At 42.2% G+C, this 20,082-nt stretch overlaps 1 protein-coding gene across 1 annotated transcript; it reads left to right on the forward strand.

Annotated features, from left to right (window-relative positions):
• Window positions 1-192: 192 nt before the first annotated feature.
• mrrf (mitochondrial ribosome recycling factor) lies at window positions 193-16,728 on the forward strand. The gene is made up of 7 exons (XM_083983209.1): window positions 193-280; window positions 3,332-3,505; window positions 3,643-3,795; window positions 8,811-8,929; window positions 13,103-13,194; window positions 14,524-14,683; window positions 15,067-16,728. Exons 2-7 carry the CDS (start codon window positions 3,334-3,336, stop codon window positions 15,142-15,144), a joined length of 774 nt encoding a protein of 257 aa, XP_083839335.1. The 5' UTR covers window positions 193-280; window positions 3,332-3,333; the 3' UTR covers window positions 15,145-16,728.
• Window positions 16,729-20,082: the final 3,354 nt, after the last annotated feature.

Raw genomic sequence — 20,082 nt, forward strand, 5'->3', positions numbered from 1 at the left:
GCGGGCTGATGACGTAGTTTGTTTAGCCGTATGCAGCGTCTAGAGGGGGCGCTCGGTTTATGGTTTGGCTTTTCCCGGTCTCACCGTGTCTCCACGGTGGCCGGGTCTCTCCCTTCACACAGGAACCCCGCCCCCTCGGTGTAAGCCTCTGTATGATTCAAACACCAACCCGGACGAAACCAAACGCCGTCGCGTAACGATGACAGCACATACGTCAAATGTGGCTTTACCCTGATGTCTCTGCAGCTAACACGCCTTTGTAAAGACTTTAAACCTTAAAGTAAGTGCACCTTTGTGATTATTTACAGTTTAATGACAGAAATGAACGGAATTACTATGTTTAGCGGCCACGTGTAAGTGATATATGTCCGTTTTTGCCCACGACATGTGCTCACCGACACCACAGCACCGACCTTCACACTCACATTAGCTACATGTAACTTACTTACATAAAATGTAAGGACCAGCTAGTTAACTAGAGTCATGTCTGTCAACCTTGCCACTTACAGGATATTATCTGTCTGTTTCCATGAATATGCCTGACTCTTACGCTTTGAATCAGCCTGGTGCCACATAAGGGACAGAAGAACATAAAAAAGACCAATAGCCTAATGATAAACCAAACACTTCCCCTCATGGATATAGTATCTCCACATATCTGTTTACTGAGCTATATCGCATGTGTTTTCCAATAAACATCCCTCAGTGGCTATATCATGATACCAACAGTTAAACTGAGGTGTAGTTATCAGTTTTCACTGAGGTGTAGTTTTTTGTTGTTGTTTTTTTTGTAAAAGTCAGAACCATTTCATCCTTATTGGTCACTCAAACCAGTTTCCTGTTACTCAAATAGAGCACTGTTTTCATAGTGTGACCTAGGGCTGGAAATATTAGTCTTTGAGCAAGAACTGTCAAATGTTAGTGCAAGCCTCCCAAGGATTTTTTTTGTGTCTTATGATTATATTTGTATGGTAACTGGCCACTATTGAGCACAGAGGCCTAAACTGGAATCAGAAGGTGTCACCTTGCACCCTAGGAAGTATTTGTCACATCTCAAAGTTTAAACAATTAATTGATTAATTAATTAATTAAAAAGACAGCGGTTAAGACACTATATTTGTAATGATCAATAATCGCTGGCCTAGCGTGAACAGTTCGTTTGATGAGGCAGAGCATTGTCCGATACGCTGCTGCATTATATTCTGCTCCAGCTGTTAAGTGTACAGAGGAGAAATCATGCGGGCTCACCAGCTGGCTTCTTCCACTGGAAGAAGCAGAGGTGTGTCTGCAGCTGCTGCTGTGTGTGAAATCTACAGGATATGAGGCTACAGTATCCCACTGAACACCTGTGCTTCACTTTTTCTGCTCGACTTCCCCTCTAAAGAGATCTGTCACTGTCCCACATCTCGGCATATCTGCTCAGCCGTAGTGCACTGTATCATATCAGCATGACAGGAAACCTGCCAGCCGTGGATGCCTGTTATGGGTTTGTGTTGTAGGTGGTGGTCCGCGGACTCGCCTAAATATTGCCATTGGAATATGTTCAGATGTCGGTAAATTATCTTGAACTAACATCAGGGACTGGAGCTGCTGTTGAGGACACCCAGATCAATTTAGCACTGTTTACAATCCACAGATGACGCATGATGGGTTATTTGAGGCTAATTCTGAAATAAGCAAATACCTTGTAATATAAAGTGATGCAATACTACATATATTTTCTTTATTTTTGAGGGAGTTAGGTTTCATAGGGAGAGTTTGAACATATGATTAAGATGAGAATGATTTACAAAGCAATAAAACTAGTCATATTGCCTCAATTGAACATGAAAACTTTGATAACTTGAACTGCAGAAAAAAAAGAAAAAAGGTCAGATCCAAAAAAAAAAAAAAATGTTTTGCTGTTTTTTGGGCTGCGTGTTGAAAATGACTCATAATCTTCATCATTTCCCTGGAAGAGAAAGTGTGTCAGAAATATGATGCATTCAGGAAAACTCCTCTCATGTGTGACCAAATAGTTTTTACTGCAGCAGTATGGTTTGTTTCCCCTCACAGCTTTGAGTTTACAGTTACAAATACACACCAGACAATGGGAGATGTCAGTCAAGCTGCAGTGCACCGCGAGCTGTTCACAGCCACTGACTGTGAAAGACCGGCTTTAGTGTGTGTTTGTGTCTGTGGGCTTCGATATCTCAGAGTTTGCCTGTGCATGTGTGTGTCGCTGAGGTTCAGTGACACAGTTCACACCCGAGAGCCAGTTTTCGAGGTGGGAGGTGGTTGGTCCATAGAAAAAGATGTGGCTGGTCTCATGGTGTTGTGTGTATGTTTTTGAATGGGAGGTTCCCCTGCAGGAATGCCCAAACAACTGAGTGTGGACTTAGTTTTTATCCCACAGATTTGTCTGTGTGTAAGATGAAGAGGAAGAGAAAAAGCATGGTGACTTTAATGCAACTGCATGCAGTGTAGCCTGTGGAGTTGAGTGCAGAAAGTTCAACATTGGATATATACCGGTAATCATCTGTGCTCTGTATTGTCAAATTCTGCAGTTTTGTGAAAAATCTTAATTTTTTTCATTCATCCATCTGTTCTTTTTTGTTCTAAAATACCAAGCATTTCTCAATTGCTATTCTTGTTCATCTAATATAATATAACATTTTTAAGTGTTGGAGTTCTTCACCATTTATAGACTAAATGATTGATTGATTCATTAAGAAAGTTACAGGTTTTTTCATGGCAGACATGTTGGATTATTAGAGCAGTACATGCACCACACCATCTGCAAAGATATTGTGATAAATTACTGGAAAATTACAGTAATAATAGGACATTTGATAAATTCCATAAATAGCATTAATGGATTTTTATTCACATTGTCCAATGAGAAAGGTTTCCTAACATGACATTTTTTAAGTTGATTTTTTTGACAAATGCAAGAAATACTAATTTTCATCTGTAGGTCATCTTTGTATGTTTTTGAATATACTTGTATTTTATGTGGTCAAAAAATTCAATCATACATCTCTTAAGTGAGATGTTACTCCTTATAGACTCTGATCAGAAAATAGTATTGTAAAGTATTATCCTCAGATAGTTGTGAAGGGAAAAGAGATTATTTCCGTGTAATGTCAGTACAAGATGTAGGCCTACCTCCTACTGGCTGATGTGAGTTATTGCCTCATTTGGCTTCATAAACAGTACAGCTGATTTGCAGTGATCTGTGAATAACCTGTGTTTCTATGACATTTTTAAGTACTTTAAGTCACGCCAACTTCAGTAGCACTGTGCGTCTGTTTTTCCTCTAACAACATCTTTATTGTGTGTTCTCACTTAGTTATGGCTCTGAATCATCTGAGCCTGCTGCGACCTCTGCTGTGTCGGTCCCTGGTGCGACAGGTCCGCTCTCCCCTCGTGGCCTCATCCAGAGTCAGTGCACCAGCCCCGTGTCCCAGCGCCACCCATTACCCCGCTGCGTGCACCAGGCTCTATGCCACCAAGAAGGCCAAAGGTCAGCGCTGTGATTACAAACACTGTAGAGTTCACATTTGATCTAAATCTGGATGTGGGTTACTTGATTGGACATAATTTGTCTTACATATGAGTCTCTGTTGCTCAACCCTTCTTTCCCTCTCTTCATCTTCCAAGCGAAGGCAAAAGGCCAGTCGGCGAAGGTGAATATCAATTCAGCTCTGGTGGAGGACATCATCAGTCTGGATGAAGTGAAGGAGGACATGATGGCTATTTTCAATGCGCTCAAAGATGACTTCACACGCAACCTCAGCATCCGAACCTCAGCAGGTATTCTGCTTAACCTTCCCTCCTACGTTTTCTCTTTTCTCTCTTTTGCTTCTAGACTCTGAAGTACTCAACTGAGCTGTTACCAAAATGGCAAAACCTGCACAAACACATTGACTAACACACATAAAACTGAAATCGCCTTATAGAAGTTAACTGAAATAGCTGTTTAAGAGTGCTTTGTAGTCCTTTCCTGTGACACTAAGTGAAAATAACTGGCAGAACAATAAAAGCGGTGACTCTACTTAAATATATAGGTATATATAAATGTAAAGCCCTCACCTTGTTGCTCAGCTAATCAGTCCCTATTGTTAATACATTGTTAAAGAAGAAAAACATCCAAGAGCAATAAACAAATCCAGTAGGTGCCTGAGGTTATGTCCTCACTGATATGTTTTCATTTTTAAAAGCAATCTCCGTCCAGACAACATTTTTGGCTCTGTGTCAGAAACAATATCCTACCATAGTAACACACCTGTATACACATATAACATGACAATTCATATACACTGCTGGTGTAAACAGGAAGCAGATTGTCCTCTCTACCGTTAGAAAAGACCATAAACGCAAAAGAGCAAAGGCACTCATTGCATTCAAGTACAGATTTGAACATTGCTGGTAAAGACAATACGATTGGAAATGGTATTAATTTATTATAAATTGTTTTTATTTACCCTGTTGTAAGGCCCAATCAGAAAACAGACCGTGTGTCTGTGTTACAGTTTTCTAAATCTCCTTCTTCCTGTCGCTTCCAGTGTAACCCTGGAGTCTTTTAATTAAAACTGTATCAGTGTTTCCAAAAGTTTCAGTTTACGGATTAAGTGGATGCCAAATCTGAATGTAAACTGAATGAAAACTTTAACAAATTAATCTTGATTTAATTTGAATATCATACCACATTCAAGTGCATACTGTCGGTGCAACGGCACCTTCATCTTTGCCTCAGCCCACACAGCTCACTTGTGCCAGCCTCATAAATAAATCAGTCACAACCATTATTTTCTATATATTCTCCATCCTCATTTCCTATCTTAATAGGTATATATAAAGTACCTGCTCTCCTGGGTGTCTGCAGTTCCAGTGTTTCCCAGTATTGTTTTTTTCTGTTACGTTCCTACAGACATCCTCCTTTACTTCTATCGTTACAGGCATTTATTGTATCCTTTGCCTAACATTTCATCATTGTATGAAAAATAAAATTGGACATCACAAGGTTTACATACATGAATTATGCATTGACTCAATTTCCCGTGTAGTGAAGTGTAGCTTGGAAAGTGCAGTTGTATTTGACATGTGCATTTGTGCACTACTGTACATGAGCCTTTGCTTATTAACACCATACCACATTTACCTGACAAATCGCCCCTGGGCTGAGAGCAAGGAGAGCCTCATATGACCTCACCTTGACCCCAGTTTGACCTCTGTTTCCCCAACTACATCCAGGTCATGACCCCTTGCCTCTGGGTTCTAACAAATGGGGGCCCGGCTCGGGGGTGTTAGAGGTGGGGTGTATAATAGAAGCTCCCGTGGGAGGAGGCAGCGGCTGGAGTCAGACTTCAAACCTGAAGGTGTCTTGAGTTTCTCCTGCTTTCCTTCCTCTGCTGAGGTTCGGACTCTCTCGCATCTGATTTTCTTGCTGTGCAGTTGTTTTTTTCTTTTATACAACATGTACATGCAGTCCAAAGGAGCACAAACACAACGTTGAGTTTTATTGTTAAACTCTCACTGTCTTCGCTTGTAGTCGTGATCCAACTGCTTCCTTGTCATTTATCTGACCGGTTTTCATTTTATTCTCAGTCCACCATTCATCCTTCAACAGTTTTTTGCTCTGAGTCATTTTCTATCTTCAGCCCCTCCCTTTAACCTTCTCTTACTTTCTCTCCTCTTGTTTTTTCCAATAATTCCCAGCTTTATATTTTGGCTTCTGCTCCTGATACTTTCAAACTCTGCCTCATACCTCTTCATTAAGGTTTTGTCATTGATCCGTACGGAAACTTTTGCCCTGTGAACACAAGTTCAAGAATTTTAAGAGTTCCCTGCTTTGCTCCTTCCGTATCTTCTCTGCCTCTCGCCATTCTTGCCCGTATCCCTCCATCCTGTCATCCTCCCTGTCTTCTCCCTCCATCTGCGTATCCCTCGCTGCTCTCCTCCACTCCGTCCATCCCCCTCTCTTCTGTCCAGCTGCACAGTAATCCAGGGAGGCAGCAGGACTTAGAGTTGACAGGAGAGATGAGATGGTGGAATGAAATGACGTCAGTTGTCTGAATGTGTGTGTGTGTGTGCTTCTGGTCCGAGTGTGTGTGTTTGTTTCATGAGCTTCTCATCTGGGTCTCATTAAGCTTATGAGTGTGTGTGTGTGAGTGAGTATGGGGGTATGACTGTATGCACTGTTGTGCGTTGCCATGAATACATACTGTACGTGTGCATGTGCTTGTTTGCGTGTGGCATGAAGCAGAAAGTCACAGATAGATGCAGAGAGAGGGGATCAGTGTTGTGACCGCCATATTGTTCTTGGTCACATATGGCTAATCTGGCCTGAAAACTAGCAGTTCAAGTGGCTTGAGACTTTGAGCAGCAACAACAGCACAGGAAAAAAAAGTTTTTAAATGCCTCTAAACTGTACCTACAGATCTCCACAGTTGCGATAAGAGCTTTTGGAGCCTCTTATTCATCACGTTATTTATAGCTCTGGCAGAAAGGACCGGAAAATCAGCGGTCAAGTTAAGTGGAAGAATAACAGCAACATAGCACCCCAGTGTGGATAAGACGTCCAACCTCAGGATGCAAACAAGCTGAACCTCACACTGTTTACATGCCGGTGTTGAGGAGCTAGTTAGCGTGCTAAATCCCTAAAATAAAACACCTTAGTGTCATCACAAAACACCGATCCGCTGCAACGACTATCGCCCCTCAGTTCTGATATACTGCAACTGTCACAAAGCCTTACGAGTTCATCGCAGCACGTTAAGGTCGTGTTCACACTTAATCCGGTTGGCACAGTTTAACCGGTACCGGACATGCTCGCTCATTCATCCAGTTGAGCACGGTGTCATTCGAGCTGCAGTGCGAACAGACCAAACAGCTGCACAGAGAGCACCTGATACGAATGGTCCATATTTTATAGCAAACCTTGGCAGGTTCCTGTGTGTGTGTGTTTTGGGCATTTTGCCTGTAATCCAAGGTGGACAAGTAAGAAGTGACAGGAAATGAGGGGGGAGACGAGGGGGGAGCTGAGGAGGAATTGAACCAAAGATGTTTTAACAACAGTACAGGATCCATCCTTAGAAATAATATAGTTTAGAAATATGAATGTTTAAAAGTAGACAAATGTTGTTTTATATATCTGATCCGACGCTACAGCCGTCCTCTGGCAATCTCTCAACCCCCCCGTTCCCCCTCCTCAACCTCCATCTTTGCAGTCAAAGAACCGACTGACTGTCCGTCTGCCCTCCTAAAGTGCTTGCAGATGTGTAGGTGCTCATTGTCAAGGCACAGGTAACAAACATGGACAGGCAGAAGGTCACAGATATGGACATGAGCGGGCTGCATTTACACTGTAAGGTGGACAACTTGTACAGGAGGGATTAAACCCACACACAAGGGAGGGGGAGGCAGAATATTTGGCAGGTAGATAGACAGTGTGTCAGTGAGTCAGCTGGGGTGGGGTCTTTATATAATGGGGATTCATTTCATCAGATCATAGCATAGCAGCCTTTTATTTTTCTATTTCTTCTCCCGCATCTAATCCCTGACCACTACATCTATGTTATTTTTAACCCCATATGATAAATTGATCATAGAGAGAAAATTACACCGTTGGCCCACTTCCCCCCCTTCTTGACACACGAGTGCACACCACCACCACCACCAGCACAACCCCCACTGGGTAAGCAGGGAGCGAGTGATGTAAGGCAGAGTTGGAGAAGAAGGAAACAACTGCGTCTGAGGTTAGCCAGATGGAGGAGGGGGAAACGGGCGGATGGGTGGAGTGAGGGAGGAAGAGAAGAGACGAAGCGAGTGATGGAGGGAGGGAGCTCATGCTCAAACTTACCTTTGCTTCTCTCCGTGTTGACAGCGCAGAGAGACAATAGATCCTGGAAACTCTGAACAGTTTGACAGTGGTCTTTTTTACGCACTCGGGATATATGCAGTTTGTGGCTCCTGCCGCACATTCATCTGTTTCTGTCCATTTATTTTTTTTAATATGTAAGTCATTCGGAATGATTGACTGTACATTTTCCTGTATGTTATTTATTTATTTATTTATTTGCACAGTATTACAAACAAGCAAAATAATAAATACGTTTTTTTTTACAATAAACATGTAGTGCAGGTGAGATTTTAAAAATCCCGAAAGGTTTATAAAGGGAATCTCACCTCAGTAGGTATGAAGAACAAAAGTCCACAGCAAACATAGAAACATAAAATCAAAAAGTAAGATAACTTAAAAAATCATACATAGAACACAACTCAACTTGTGAGCGAGAGCAAAAGCGTACGTGTGTGCGATTGTTCCAAAGCAGACTTCTGTTGTGTTTACTTTGCATGGAAACCGTGTCATCAAATGAGAAAACCAAAAACCACATTTACCAGTGCCTGAGTGATACTGAATCTTTATGGTCGAGAGTAAAACAAATTTGATAACAATATATTAATTTCATTTTTCACCACATAAACAGATACAATTAATGAGAATTTGGTTATGAAATACATCTGAATAAAGAAAGAAAATATAAAGCAAAAAACGTTTTTTCAATTGTTAGAAACTGGTAATAAAAAAGTAGAAGTTATTTAAATAAATAAATAAACATATCTACAAAACTATATTATACTTGAATGTAGAAAAATAAGAATAAACATAGATGCAGCCTATAAAATTCTATTGCTACCCTTTACAAATGCTGATATGTTCAATATTGGAGGGTAAAACTAAAATGTATACATGCACACTGTGCCTTTAATTGTCAATGTGGATAAATAAAGTAAATAAACAATTCCATTTATCTGTATTTGTTTAGGAGCTCTGGATCACATTGTGGTGACGACTCAAGATGGAAAGTTTCCTCTCAAGCAGCTGGGTCAGATCTCCATGAAATCACCTCAGCTCATTATGGTCAACATGAGCAGCTTCCCCGAGGTAAGACGATCACACACACACACACACACACACATTCACACACACAAAGAGCCAACGAGCACAAAAACCTACAATGGTGCAGATTCTCTCTCGCAGTATTTGTTTGTCCCATGCAGACAAGAACACAGTAACTAAAAGCTTTATAAAAATAATCCAAAGCACAGACAGATAGACGGTCCTCACTGAAGGAAAAGTGAGCCAGACCAGAATCCCACATCAGTCTGTGGAAATGAAACCTGACCTGCCTCTCTCCCTCCCACTGTGTCTCAGATGCTAATTGATTGATGACTCGAGGAGCTCTTTGTTCTGGGGTGAAAGATAGCAACAAGAGCCTCAACTCTGTGTGCACGCACTGAGATGTGGTTATGCCTGTGTGTGAGTTGTCACAGAATAGGAAATGACCTCATTTTACCCCCAGGTTAGGAAGGAATAGATTATTTTTCTTTTTTTTTGCACTCCTTCTCTCCCTCTTTTGCTTTGTAGATGATACAATGCTGTACTAATCAAAGTTCCAGAAACAAATTTTGCACATGGGGACGAAGCAGTGTTTTTGTGACAAGACTTTCTGGTGGTCTGGAAAATCTAAACGTCCTTTTTAAGCAGTTAACACAACATTATGCAATCATGTATCGGCAGACTGTCAGGACCCGTGATTTGGCTCGCTTTAGGTACTCTCTAGGTGTTTTGTGTAAATGACAAAAAAAGGAGTTGCAGTAGTATGTGAAATTGATAGTTGATATGATATGTTCCACCCAGTAAACATACATTAAATACGTTTATAAGCACAGTATGGTAAAAAGGTGGCAGATTCTGGCAAACGCAGGCTTAGTTAGTACATACATAGTAATGTTTACATTTTATTTCCCGTATTTGTATTGAGTATTAGCATGCTAACATATATTAATAATTACCAATAAACATAATGCACAACTGAGGTTGATGGGGTTTGTTTGGTATCTGTTCATAAATTACAGTGTTGGACAAATTCATATTTTGTGGTAGCTGAAAAGTCAGGAGATTGCCAACGTTGCAAATCTCGTGGCTATCCATCCAATAGCTGTTGACATTTCAGCCAGAACCACACATTTAAAGCTCATAGTGGTGCTAGTGGGATTGTCAAGATCACTGGAATTCATATTTTGGAGACCATGAATTTTTTTTCTTGCCAAACCATCCTGTCGATGTTGACACGATGAATGTCTGAATAGAATTTAATGGCAGTCCCTCACGCAGTTAAAGGCATGTCTTGGTTGACCAATGGGCCGACACTGCCATCCCCAGAGTCACATCATGAAAACTGACCAAAAATAGGCTCAATAAAGAGGAGGGAATAAAAACACACTAAGATCTTATGGACAAGCAATCAGCCGCTCTATTTCATAACTCTACAGTCATTTTTCAAGAATTCAAACATATTAACCAGTGTTTTCAAGCCTAAATGACACTGAAAGGCAGTTTGTTCATGTGGAGAACCACCTGCCCGTTACAATAAAGAAAACCGCTTCTGCAAATATCTTCCTCCACCCTCTGTTTCTCTACCAGTCACTGATATTGACACTGAGAGCTGTGGTTTCACCGCTTTGTTCTCTTTTGTACCAATATCACAAAACAAGTATTTATCAGCATCTCAAATCTGGAAACCAGCCTTCAACCTGAATCGGGCTGAATGGTCCACTGGTGAGTCTGTTTCCTTCCCCGAAGCTCCGACCACAGACCCCACACATGGCAACAGACACACTCATGTACACACACGCTACCTTGCCGTGCCCTACGTTGCCCAATGTCCCACGCAGGGGTGAGTCCTCAGTACCCAGACCTAATAGGCTTATAATGATGTCTATCCATTACCCAGCACTCCAGAGGCCCTACCATTGTTTTCCATTCATTCATTAGGGGCAGGCTGGGAAGACACAGTGGAACTAACAACGGCTTAAATCAGGAGGCAATTTGGTGCATGTGCGTGTATTCTAGGATATGTGTGTGTGTTTAAGTAACCCATCACTTTGTTCGTAAAGTAAAACTTTGTTTTCTTCAAAAATCCCTTTTTATACACGCACATACACACACGCACACACAAACTCTCACACACATTCCCCTGCACTCGCCTCTTTGCTTTGAACCAGGTCGTCAGCGTTTGATGTGAAACTTCAGTGTAATTTCTCTTCCTCTCCAACATATTAACCAGAACCTGCCCGGCCTTTCCAGAGAAATTCCGCTCGGTTTTCCGTAACCACCGGAGTGAGCGTTTGAGAGGGGGAAACGGTGATGAATTTGATGCTGAGAACAATCAAACATAGGTATGGGCTGAATCTATCACCCCACACTCAAAGAGAGCGACCAGAGGCCTGCACTCCGGATGATTTTAAGAAACTTCATGAATTAATTTAATGCACACAAATAAATTCCTTTAATCTCTCTGCCATTTCTTTTCCCCCCGGCGGAAGAGGCCAGAGGGAGCTGTCGAGAAAGGGGAGTAGGGTAGAAAGGGGTTAAAAAAAAAAAAAGAGGAAATGATACACTCTTATCCTTGCATTGCTCATTTGCACACTTTGTAAAGCTCAGCTAAGGGAATTGTCATGTGGTTGCAGAATTGGTTTGAGGAGTGCGACTTTGTTTTCAGTGATTCAAAGGGTTTGGCTTCCTCTCCCTTGTGTGTGTGTGCTGTTGAATTGCAGCTCCCTGGTTCTAATGTAGTGTTTGCTTGTGTAGTATATGATGGATAATGTCTTTATGTTTCACATATGTGAAAGCTGTTTTGATATTTACCACCGAGTTTCATGCAGGCTTCTTTTTCTGCCTGCCTGCTCAGTCTCCCAAACAAATAGAAATACGCTTTTTAAATAAGATGACAAAAAGGTCAACGTTTACTAATGTTATCAAAGTGTTTTCTGACTGTAACAAAAACTTCTCAATGTCTTTGTCCGAGCATTTACAGCACAGCTGCTTCTCCAGCCAGTGTCCACACTTGTTCCCTCACAAAACACACTATGCTCTTCTTTTCATTCCCCTCTGATTATCTCCATTCTTTATTAAGATGACAGATGGTGTTTTGGAAATATTGGCTTTATTCTTTTTTACAAGAATTTCATGAAGACTACAGCTGAGAAGAATGCAATTTTGTGCAGATGTTTTCATCTCTTGTAATAGCTCAGATCAAATTGACAGAAGGCTGCAGTTATTCTTGATTAGAGCGACGCTGACATCAGCTCATATGCATACAGTGAGCTGCATATGATGCATATGAAGAACAGAATTGCAAAAGTAGGTTTGATGCTGTAATTTTGATTTATTTTAATGAAGAGACACTTTGTTTGTCCACCAGAGAGCAGGTTGATATTTTAACTGTAAAATGTCCTTCTCTATATGTCCTCGTCACAATTATTTAAAAATACAACCACATACATACATATGGTATCTGTATCAAGACTGCTTAAGTTATGTGTTTATGTTAAAAATTAACTACCATCTATCAATCAATATCAGTATCTGTCTGAAAAATCCTGTTTTGGTTGATTCTTGCTCCAATTACAGTGGAATTCATGTGTAACTAATCATGGAAATCACTTTTGGTGATCGGTCCATTACTGTGACAAGACACAAAGATACACACAAAGATTTTTGTGCAGTGACACCACAAACAACGTCGGACATGTTGATTCCAGATCTGATGTTGTCTTTGGCCGGTACGAGTCTGATCGTGACCGAATCACCTTTTTTAGTAAAAACATCGGATTTGCAGACTTTGTAGTGTTTGATCAATCTGTGTCAACATCAGATCCACATACACACCCCGGAGCACAGACAGAGTGAATGTGTTTGTGTGTGCATGTGTGAGTATCCATGTATCATACACAAGCACAAGCAGACTCTCCTGTGAGGTCACCAGGGGTCAGCGCCCTGCCCTGCAACCCCTCAGTCCTGTCCCACAGGGCTGAACGCTGACAGTGGCCCGAGGCACTTCCACACTGCATGGGCTTTCCCTGACACACACGCACACACGCACACACACACACACACACACACACACACACACACACTATAACACCTTAATTATTGCCAGCTGGGCCACTACCTGCAGTTGTACAGCTTTTCAGTTCACTTCAGTGCTTATAGCGATGTACATATTCAAGCGTATGTGTCTGTGTCTGTGTGTGTGTGTGTGTGTGTCTCCAGGCTACAGCGGCTGCCACCCGTGCCCTAAGAGAGAGTAGCATGAACCTAAACCCAGAGGTGGATGGGACAATCATCAAGGTGCCCGTTCCCAAGTGAGTCTTATTCTCGCACAAAAAGACGTGCACACACACACACACACACACACACACATATTTTTCTTCTTTTTGATGTTTCTCTTTCACTTAAATGTATCCTCTATCATCCCTCTATTTTCAACTGCCTCTATTTGATGTTAAACACGTATTTTAGCTAACTAACTTGTTGTGAAACATGGATTATCAGTTGCAGATTTCTCAGTTGTAGAATTGACAAATATTAATTGCATTTTTTTATGTCTCCTAATGTTTTTCTTTTTTACTGTTATCAAAGCAAAACTGAAAATGACATGAAAACATCTCTTAACCAGTGGCAGGCGTTTCTCATTATTTGTTGAATTATACATCAAATGATTGCGACAAAAGTCAATGAAATAATTACAAGTACATCATGTAAATTGTCACAGCTAATCCTCCACAGTAAGACTCACCAATGTTTTTGTATTTCACTCAATTAATAAAACATTTGGTCGCTAACACTGAACTGTAACTGACCGATTTATTGACTTTTGCTTGTAGAGGTATGGAGACCCCCAGTGTCTCTTCCCTTTACTCTCTCTAGTCAAACAACTTCACACAAAACAATCCATCACTCACTCACTAAACTACAATATGTTTTTTTACATACACACATGTGCATGTAAGTCAGCATGTATAAATGCTGCCCTGCATGTATGTGTATGTAAGTTTTTGTGCACGCGTGTGTGTGCGCGCGCATTGAGCAGCAGGTGTTAGTCTGGCAGAGGAGGGACACAAGAGTCAGACTGCTTTCCCCCTGCAATCAGTCTCGGCACGCTCTGAGCCTCCATTTGCATTTCCAAAGAGAAGGCGCTTCTTGATTGGCCCTGGAATCAGTAATTAGGCTGTATTGTTTGCGGTAAATAGACGCTGCACTTGGATTGTTTGCAAATAGTGCCCAAGGCAAAAAACAACGAAAAAAAAAGCCAATTAAGGACAAAGAGTCAGAGTGAAATGGAAAGTATGTTTTTTTTGAGTGATTAACAAATGCAAAGTTGTTGGGGATGACGGATGTTTCAGCTTTTGTCGAAGACCTCGGGAAGTGATTGTTGTTACATGGCTGCTACGAATCAAACTGAAATGATTAGACTTCATGCCTACGAGCACTTAGCGTACCCTTTTGCATAAGCGAGAACATTATTTCTTCATCAATTTCTTTTGCCACATTTATGTGTTTTGATATTTTCTGTACATACCAACACACAGGGACATGAAAAGAGCATGGATGTGTGTGAATATGTGTTTGTATATACAATCCATTTGCTCGTCTCACAGCGATTGTTACCGTCTGTTTTCTCTGTCTTGCAGAATAACACGGGAACACAGAGAGAACTTGTCCAAAATGGCCAAACAGTTGAGCAACAAGGCTAAAGACTCTTTGAGGCGAACGCGATCAAACTCTGTCGCACAGGTCAAAAAGGCGAAGGAAGGACACTCCGAAGACACCATACGCCTCGTAGAGAAACAGGTGCGAGTGCCATTACACAGTGATTGTTGAGGCTGTTACCGGGAAGTTAGCAGGAAGGTGGCCAAGTGTGAGGGCTGAGTCACTAAACTGATGAGACTTAAGGAGGTGAATGACAATTAGAGCTGAGACAATCGAAGCATCAGCACAAACCACCCAATGGTGCAGCTTTTCCTCAAGTGACATGATAGCTGGAGCAAAAAGTCAGGGTGCAATAATGAATTTATTATAATAATGAATTCATCATCAGTCCAGTCACATTCTGTCACATCGCAGCTACGTAATGTCGAGCTCTGCCAGACGGAGGTGAAAAAAAAAGGGCAACCACAAGGTGCATTCATGATGGTTTAATAATTTTTTCATCCTCGTCTCCAATGTCTTCACAGATTCAGCAGATGGCCGACAACATCGCTGCGGACATTGACAAACAGCTTGCAGCCAAGACCAAGGAGCTGTTAGGATGATGGTGACGGTAACAAAACAACAACACACAGACTATTATTTTTGATTTGAACCCTACAAATGGACACACACAAACAACAAGTCAGCAACACGTCAGCGGTAGGACCCTGACAATAGACAGCGACCGGATCAGGCCGAGGAGGTAGCTTTCGAAACCCGCAGACAAACAAAGTCGTGGATCCTGTAGAACGTGTTTGGGTTCTCCCTGGCAGACACTGGGCTTCGGTTCCTGCCCACATCACTGGCAAAAGATCCTCTTTTTGCTGCTGGATGATATCAGTGTTTAAACCGTCAGCACATAAACAGAAATTGGCACGGAAACAACAACAACGACAGACTGCCAGTCACCTCCCTCCTCCCTTGTTACTCTTCCTGTCTTCAAACAAACTCCCACCGAGGGACGAATGGACTTTTAATGGGATTTGCGGGCCTCCTCCTAATCAAACCCTTTGCCACAAGGGCTGTCTGTTTATATAAAACAAGCGCACCCGTCTGAATGTAAACTGGCTGCGGGTTTGTCTTGGTGGCAAAGAGCGGGAGAGAAGGGGAGAGAGGGTTTGTTCCAGAGACGCAGGAGCCAACTGAACAGATATCATTAGCGTGTTGCCAAACATTTGTTTCACATTGATTCGAAGTCTGTTAAAAAATGCACTCGAGAAAAAAAAAGAAAGCTCTTTAATTTCTGCCCATGTCTAGGATTGATAATATGGCTACTCGCGTTTAAACACAATAAAGTCGGGAAAGTAACATTATTGATGGACTCCATTAAAGAAACACTGCTTTGTACCATGTGCGTCATCTTTCTCTCCCTTGTTTTCTTTTCTTTTTTCCCCACTTTTGGTTTGAAGTTGCTCCCTCCTCCATTAGTTAGAGTGATAATGGAGTTTTCCTGTGTACAGACCTCGAGGCCCTGGCGCTGGCACCACAATTGTCCATTAGGAAAAGAGGCTTTTAATGTTCTGCACTTGGCCCTTCTTTGTCTTTAAATAGCTGCGCTTTTAAAGCCACAGTCAGGAATTGTGGTGCGAGCAGTTGTTCAAACCAGATCAGTCACAAGAAACGTTAGAACGAGAACACACACACTCAGGCACACACACGCACGGCTCCGCTTTCATGTATCCTCTGTTTACACCCGCTACAGGCTCTCCGTACTATTATGTGGTTGATGTCATCATCTTTATCATGATTTGTTTTGCTTCCTCTGCTACTGGTCGCAGGCAGCCAACGTTTGCCCACACACTTTGTCTTATAGCCACCCAGTGATTTAATGATCACACTACTAATTATATCTTTATCAGAAAACCTCCCGACTCCTTCGAAATAGAGAAATTGCACCGAGGAGTAGCGACGATGCAGATTTCATGGTGGTTTTTTGTCATCTTCCGTGCTACATGGTAGCAGTGCTAAATTGCACACTACAGATTGTGGCTTTATTACATTTGCCTTGGCCCTCTCTCGCTCCCTCAATGGCTTCGCTTTAATGGCCTAAACAGACCAGAGTCGTTAGATAAACAAGAGTTTAGCAGAAGAGTGGCTGGGTCGGGACAGGGGAGAGGCGGGGTGGAAATGGCAGGTTTTTGTGGTGATTCTAGGTCCATATGTCAGCAATTTGAGGGCATTGTGTACCTTGGCCTAAAACAGAGGCTTCATGATCGATGGAGGGGTGAAAATCTCCCAAGTCCCTGGCGCAGAACACAGACAAGCACAAGGAAATTGCTTTCAGCTGATAGCTTCATTTTGGTTGACATTTATCAAGTGAATTACCCGTTCCTTTCAAATGTTTACTACTACTAGCACCGCCTTTTGACGTACGTGTGTGTGCATGCGTGCATCAGTGTGTGCGCGTGCGTGCGTGTGTGTGACTACGTTTGTGTGCAAGTGAGAGAGCAATAAAGGTTTGTCTATGGAAGTTCTGGTGTGTCCTTTGGTGATTCCTCACAAAAATATACAAGTGTAAATGAGTTCAGTAAACGTTTGATTTGATAGTGCAGCCTTTCATCCGCTCCTGCTGCCTTTAGGGAAAGATTTAAAGAGCCGCTTTGAACTCACAACAAGCTGTTTTTAAAACTGCATTTTTTTTACTCCAAAGCATCAATGTCTGGTGCTTGCACAATAGATTTTCAAATGTACCGTTTAAATCAAAACAGTTTCTTTTTCTAATTAGCTATAAAGGTGGAGTTTTGAAACAGTGAATATAATCATAAGTACGAAAATGTAATGTTTCAGTTGTGCAAGCAGAAAAGAGTCGTCATTGGAGTCATTTGATTGGACTAGAGGCATTCAGCAACTTTTACTACACAAAGCGGAGGGATACATTTATATGCTGTTCTAACCGTTAATTAGCGTTACATTAATAGTTATTACCATATCTATCTTAGGTTGTAACAACATCATATACAGAAATAACATTTGAATAAAATGATGTGTGTAGGGTCGTTTAGCTCCGTGGGTAGAGCAGAGGCTATTAGTCCTCACCGCAGTGGCCCCGGTTTGATTCCTCCAGTGGCCCTTTGCTGCATGTCATTCCCCCTCTCTGTCTCCCCATTTCCTGTCTCTCTACAACCCCCAAAGATGATGTGTGATTTTTTATTGTGAGAGGAGGAAGAAAGGAAGGATAGCTCAGGCCACACCTGAGCTAACGTGTAGACAAAGTAGCATCATGCTAGTGTGCAGCTCAGGAACATGTCTGTGTGTCGTGGTGGTAACAGCCCAGAGCCAGCCCGGTTGCAAACCATTTGCGTTGTTGTAAATAATAACCTGTTGTTATGGATGGTCATCACTGTGCCCCTACACCAGTCTGTGGTATTGTTTGAAATATCTAGCTAATGGTGGCTAACATACCAGACCAAGTGAGGTGATGCAGCAAAACCGCTGAACTGACGAGGGCCATTCAGTGTTTATGGACTCAAGCTTTCATTTGTAATAGGAATTTTCTATTTCTCCTTTGGAAACTTACATAGTCTCGCTTTTGATACTTGAAATGGGATTTGTTGTAGGCTAAGTGTGCTCGTTGCAGCGTGCTTACTGAATCTAATTGAATCCAAATATCCAATACAGCCGTGGAAAGAGCACAACTCACAAATCTTGAGTGTTGTTCTCTATCTTCTTCTTCATTCTGCCTCATATTTCTACTTTTCATGTTGAGTTGTGTATTACATTATTCATAACTGTTGAGAGAAGCTTGTGACAATGGCCTAATACTAGTTTGGCGGGAGGAAGAAAAAAAAAAAGACCCACATTATATTCTATGGCCACTGTGTCTGAAAGAAGAGAGAGAATTTATAAATGATGCCGCTCTGCTCGCTCTCTTCCCTTTGTGATTACACCCTGAACATCAAGCCGCTCCGCTGCTGCTGCAGTAGCTGAACCGCTGAGGAGGCCTGGTAGCCGGGCAGTGTCAGAGCAGGCCACTTCAGTGCAGACAGAATTGGATTGATCTCACACACACACACTTCTCATTCCCTCCTCTCTCCCCTCTCTCTCTCTCTCCTCATCACCTCTGGAGTGTAAAGAGCGTCAGAGTGCGAGAAGCCACCCTGAAGATCTCATCAAGGATCCAATCAGCGCGTGAATACGAAATGCACTCTCCTCTTGCGATGTGATGATGGGGTGGGGGGGGTAAAGACATATTGAGAGAGCCTGTCTGGAGCGAGAATCTCTACATATGCAAAGTGAACTTAAATTTTAAATGGATTTGATGTTCACAAGAGTATCTCTGACCCTTTTGGGGTGTTGTAGTAACCGGGCTCGGAGGAAAAGAATATGTGCAGATTAGCCTATTAATATTTATAGATGTAATTGGTGGCGTTGTGTGGCACGGTGCTTTGTTGCGCCTGGTGTAATGCAGGCCACGTTTGGGCCTAATCCAGGTGGGCGCTCTTACCGCCTCTAACAGGGAAATGGCCGGCCATTTCAGGAGGAAGCTGGATATCCTAATAATCAGGTAAACTAATGCCGGGCGGTGAGAGTGTTTCCTTCCGGAGCTCTTGGCACGTCAGTCATTCACAGAATTGCTCCTGTCTGGTCTGTGAGCCATTTTAACTCAATGGAACGTGTGCCTCCACCCCACACCCCCACCACCCCCATCCCCACACGTGCATTTAAGGAGGACCACACGGGCCCCTTTGGATATCCACGAGGAGGCTACCAACCATCATAAAGGTCCGACCAGACGCTCCAACACACACACACACACACACACCTCCTGCTTCTCAAATCCGAACAAAGCGTTCCTCAGTCTAAAGTGGTTAAACTGTCATTTCAAATCGTCTGGACATCATGATTACCGGCATGGGAGGAATTATATATTTAGCTTTATGTCCGTCGCCATTTCCTCCCCCCGCCCTGATCTGAAGTGACTAGCCAGTAGTGCCCTCGATATTACTATCTCTGAGGAGTTTAAACCTTCCCCCAGGAGACAAGTGTAATCAAGGGCTGCCAGCAGGAGAGAGGGAGAAGGAGGGAGAGAGGGAGGGAGGGAGGGAGGAGGAGGATGAGAGGTGTGGGGTGGGTGGTGTTGGAGACCTGCAGTGATGGGATCCTAGAGGGAATGACAATGGACCCAATTTTACGTCTCAGCGTATAAATCCTTGAAAAGCACAAAAGCGCTAGGCCTAAAATAATAAAAACATGGAGAGAAGAAAGAAACTCACTCTGCTTTTTGGGATATTTAACATTTTTTAATTGATTTTAACAATATCTGCACAGTATTTTTAGAAAACAATATCCTGCCCTCAAAATATAATGGACATGTGTCTGTAAACAAACACCAACCATTATCATTGTTTCAACAGTTTTCTCTTTGAAATTTCTGCCATTGCTGAAGGATTACTCAACATCACATCTGAATTAGTTTATTGAAACAAAAGGCAGATGGCTGCGTTATTATGAGGAAAAATGATGCCATTCTTGCATCAAATTAATTTTTACTCCCCACGCTG

Source organism: Trachurus trachurus (genome assembly GCF_905171665.1).
Source record: "Trachurus trachurus genome assembly, chromosome: 12".
Lineage (NCBI taxonomy): Eukaryota > Metazoa > Chordata > Actinopteri > Carangiformes > Carangidae > Trachurus > Trachurus trachurus.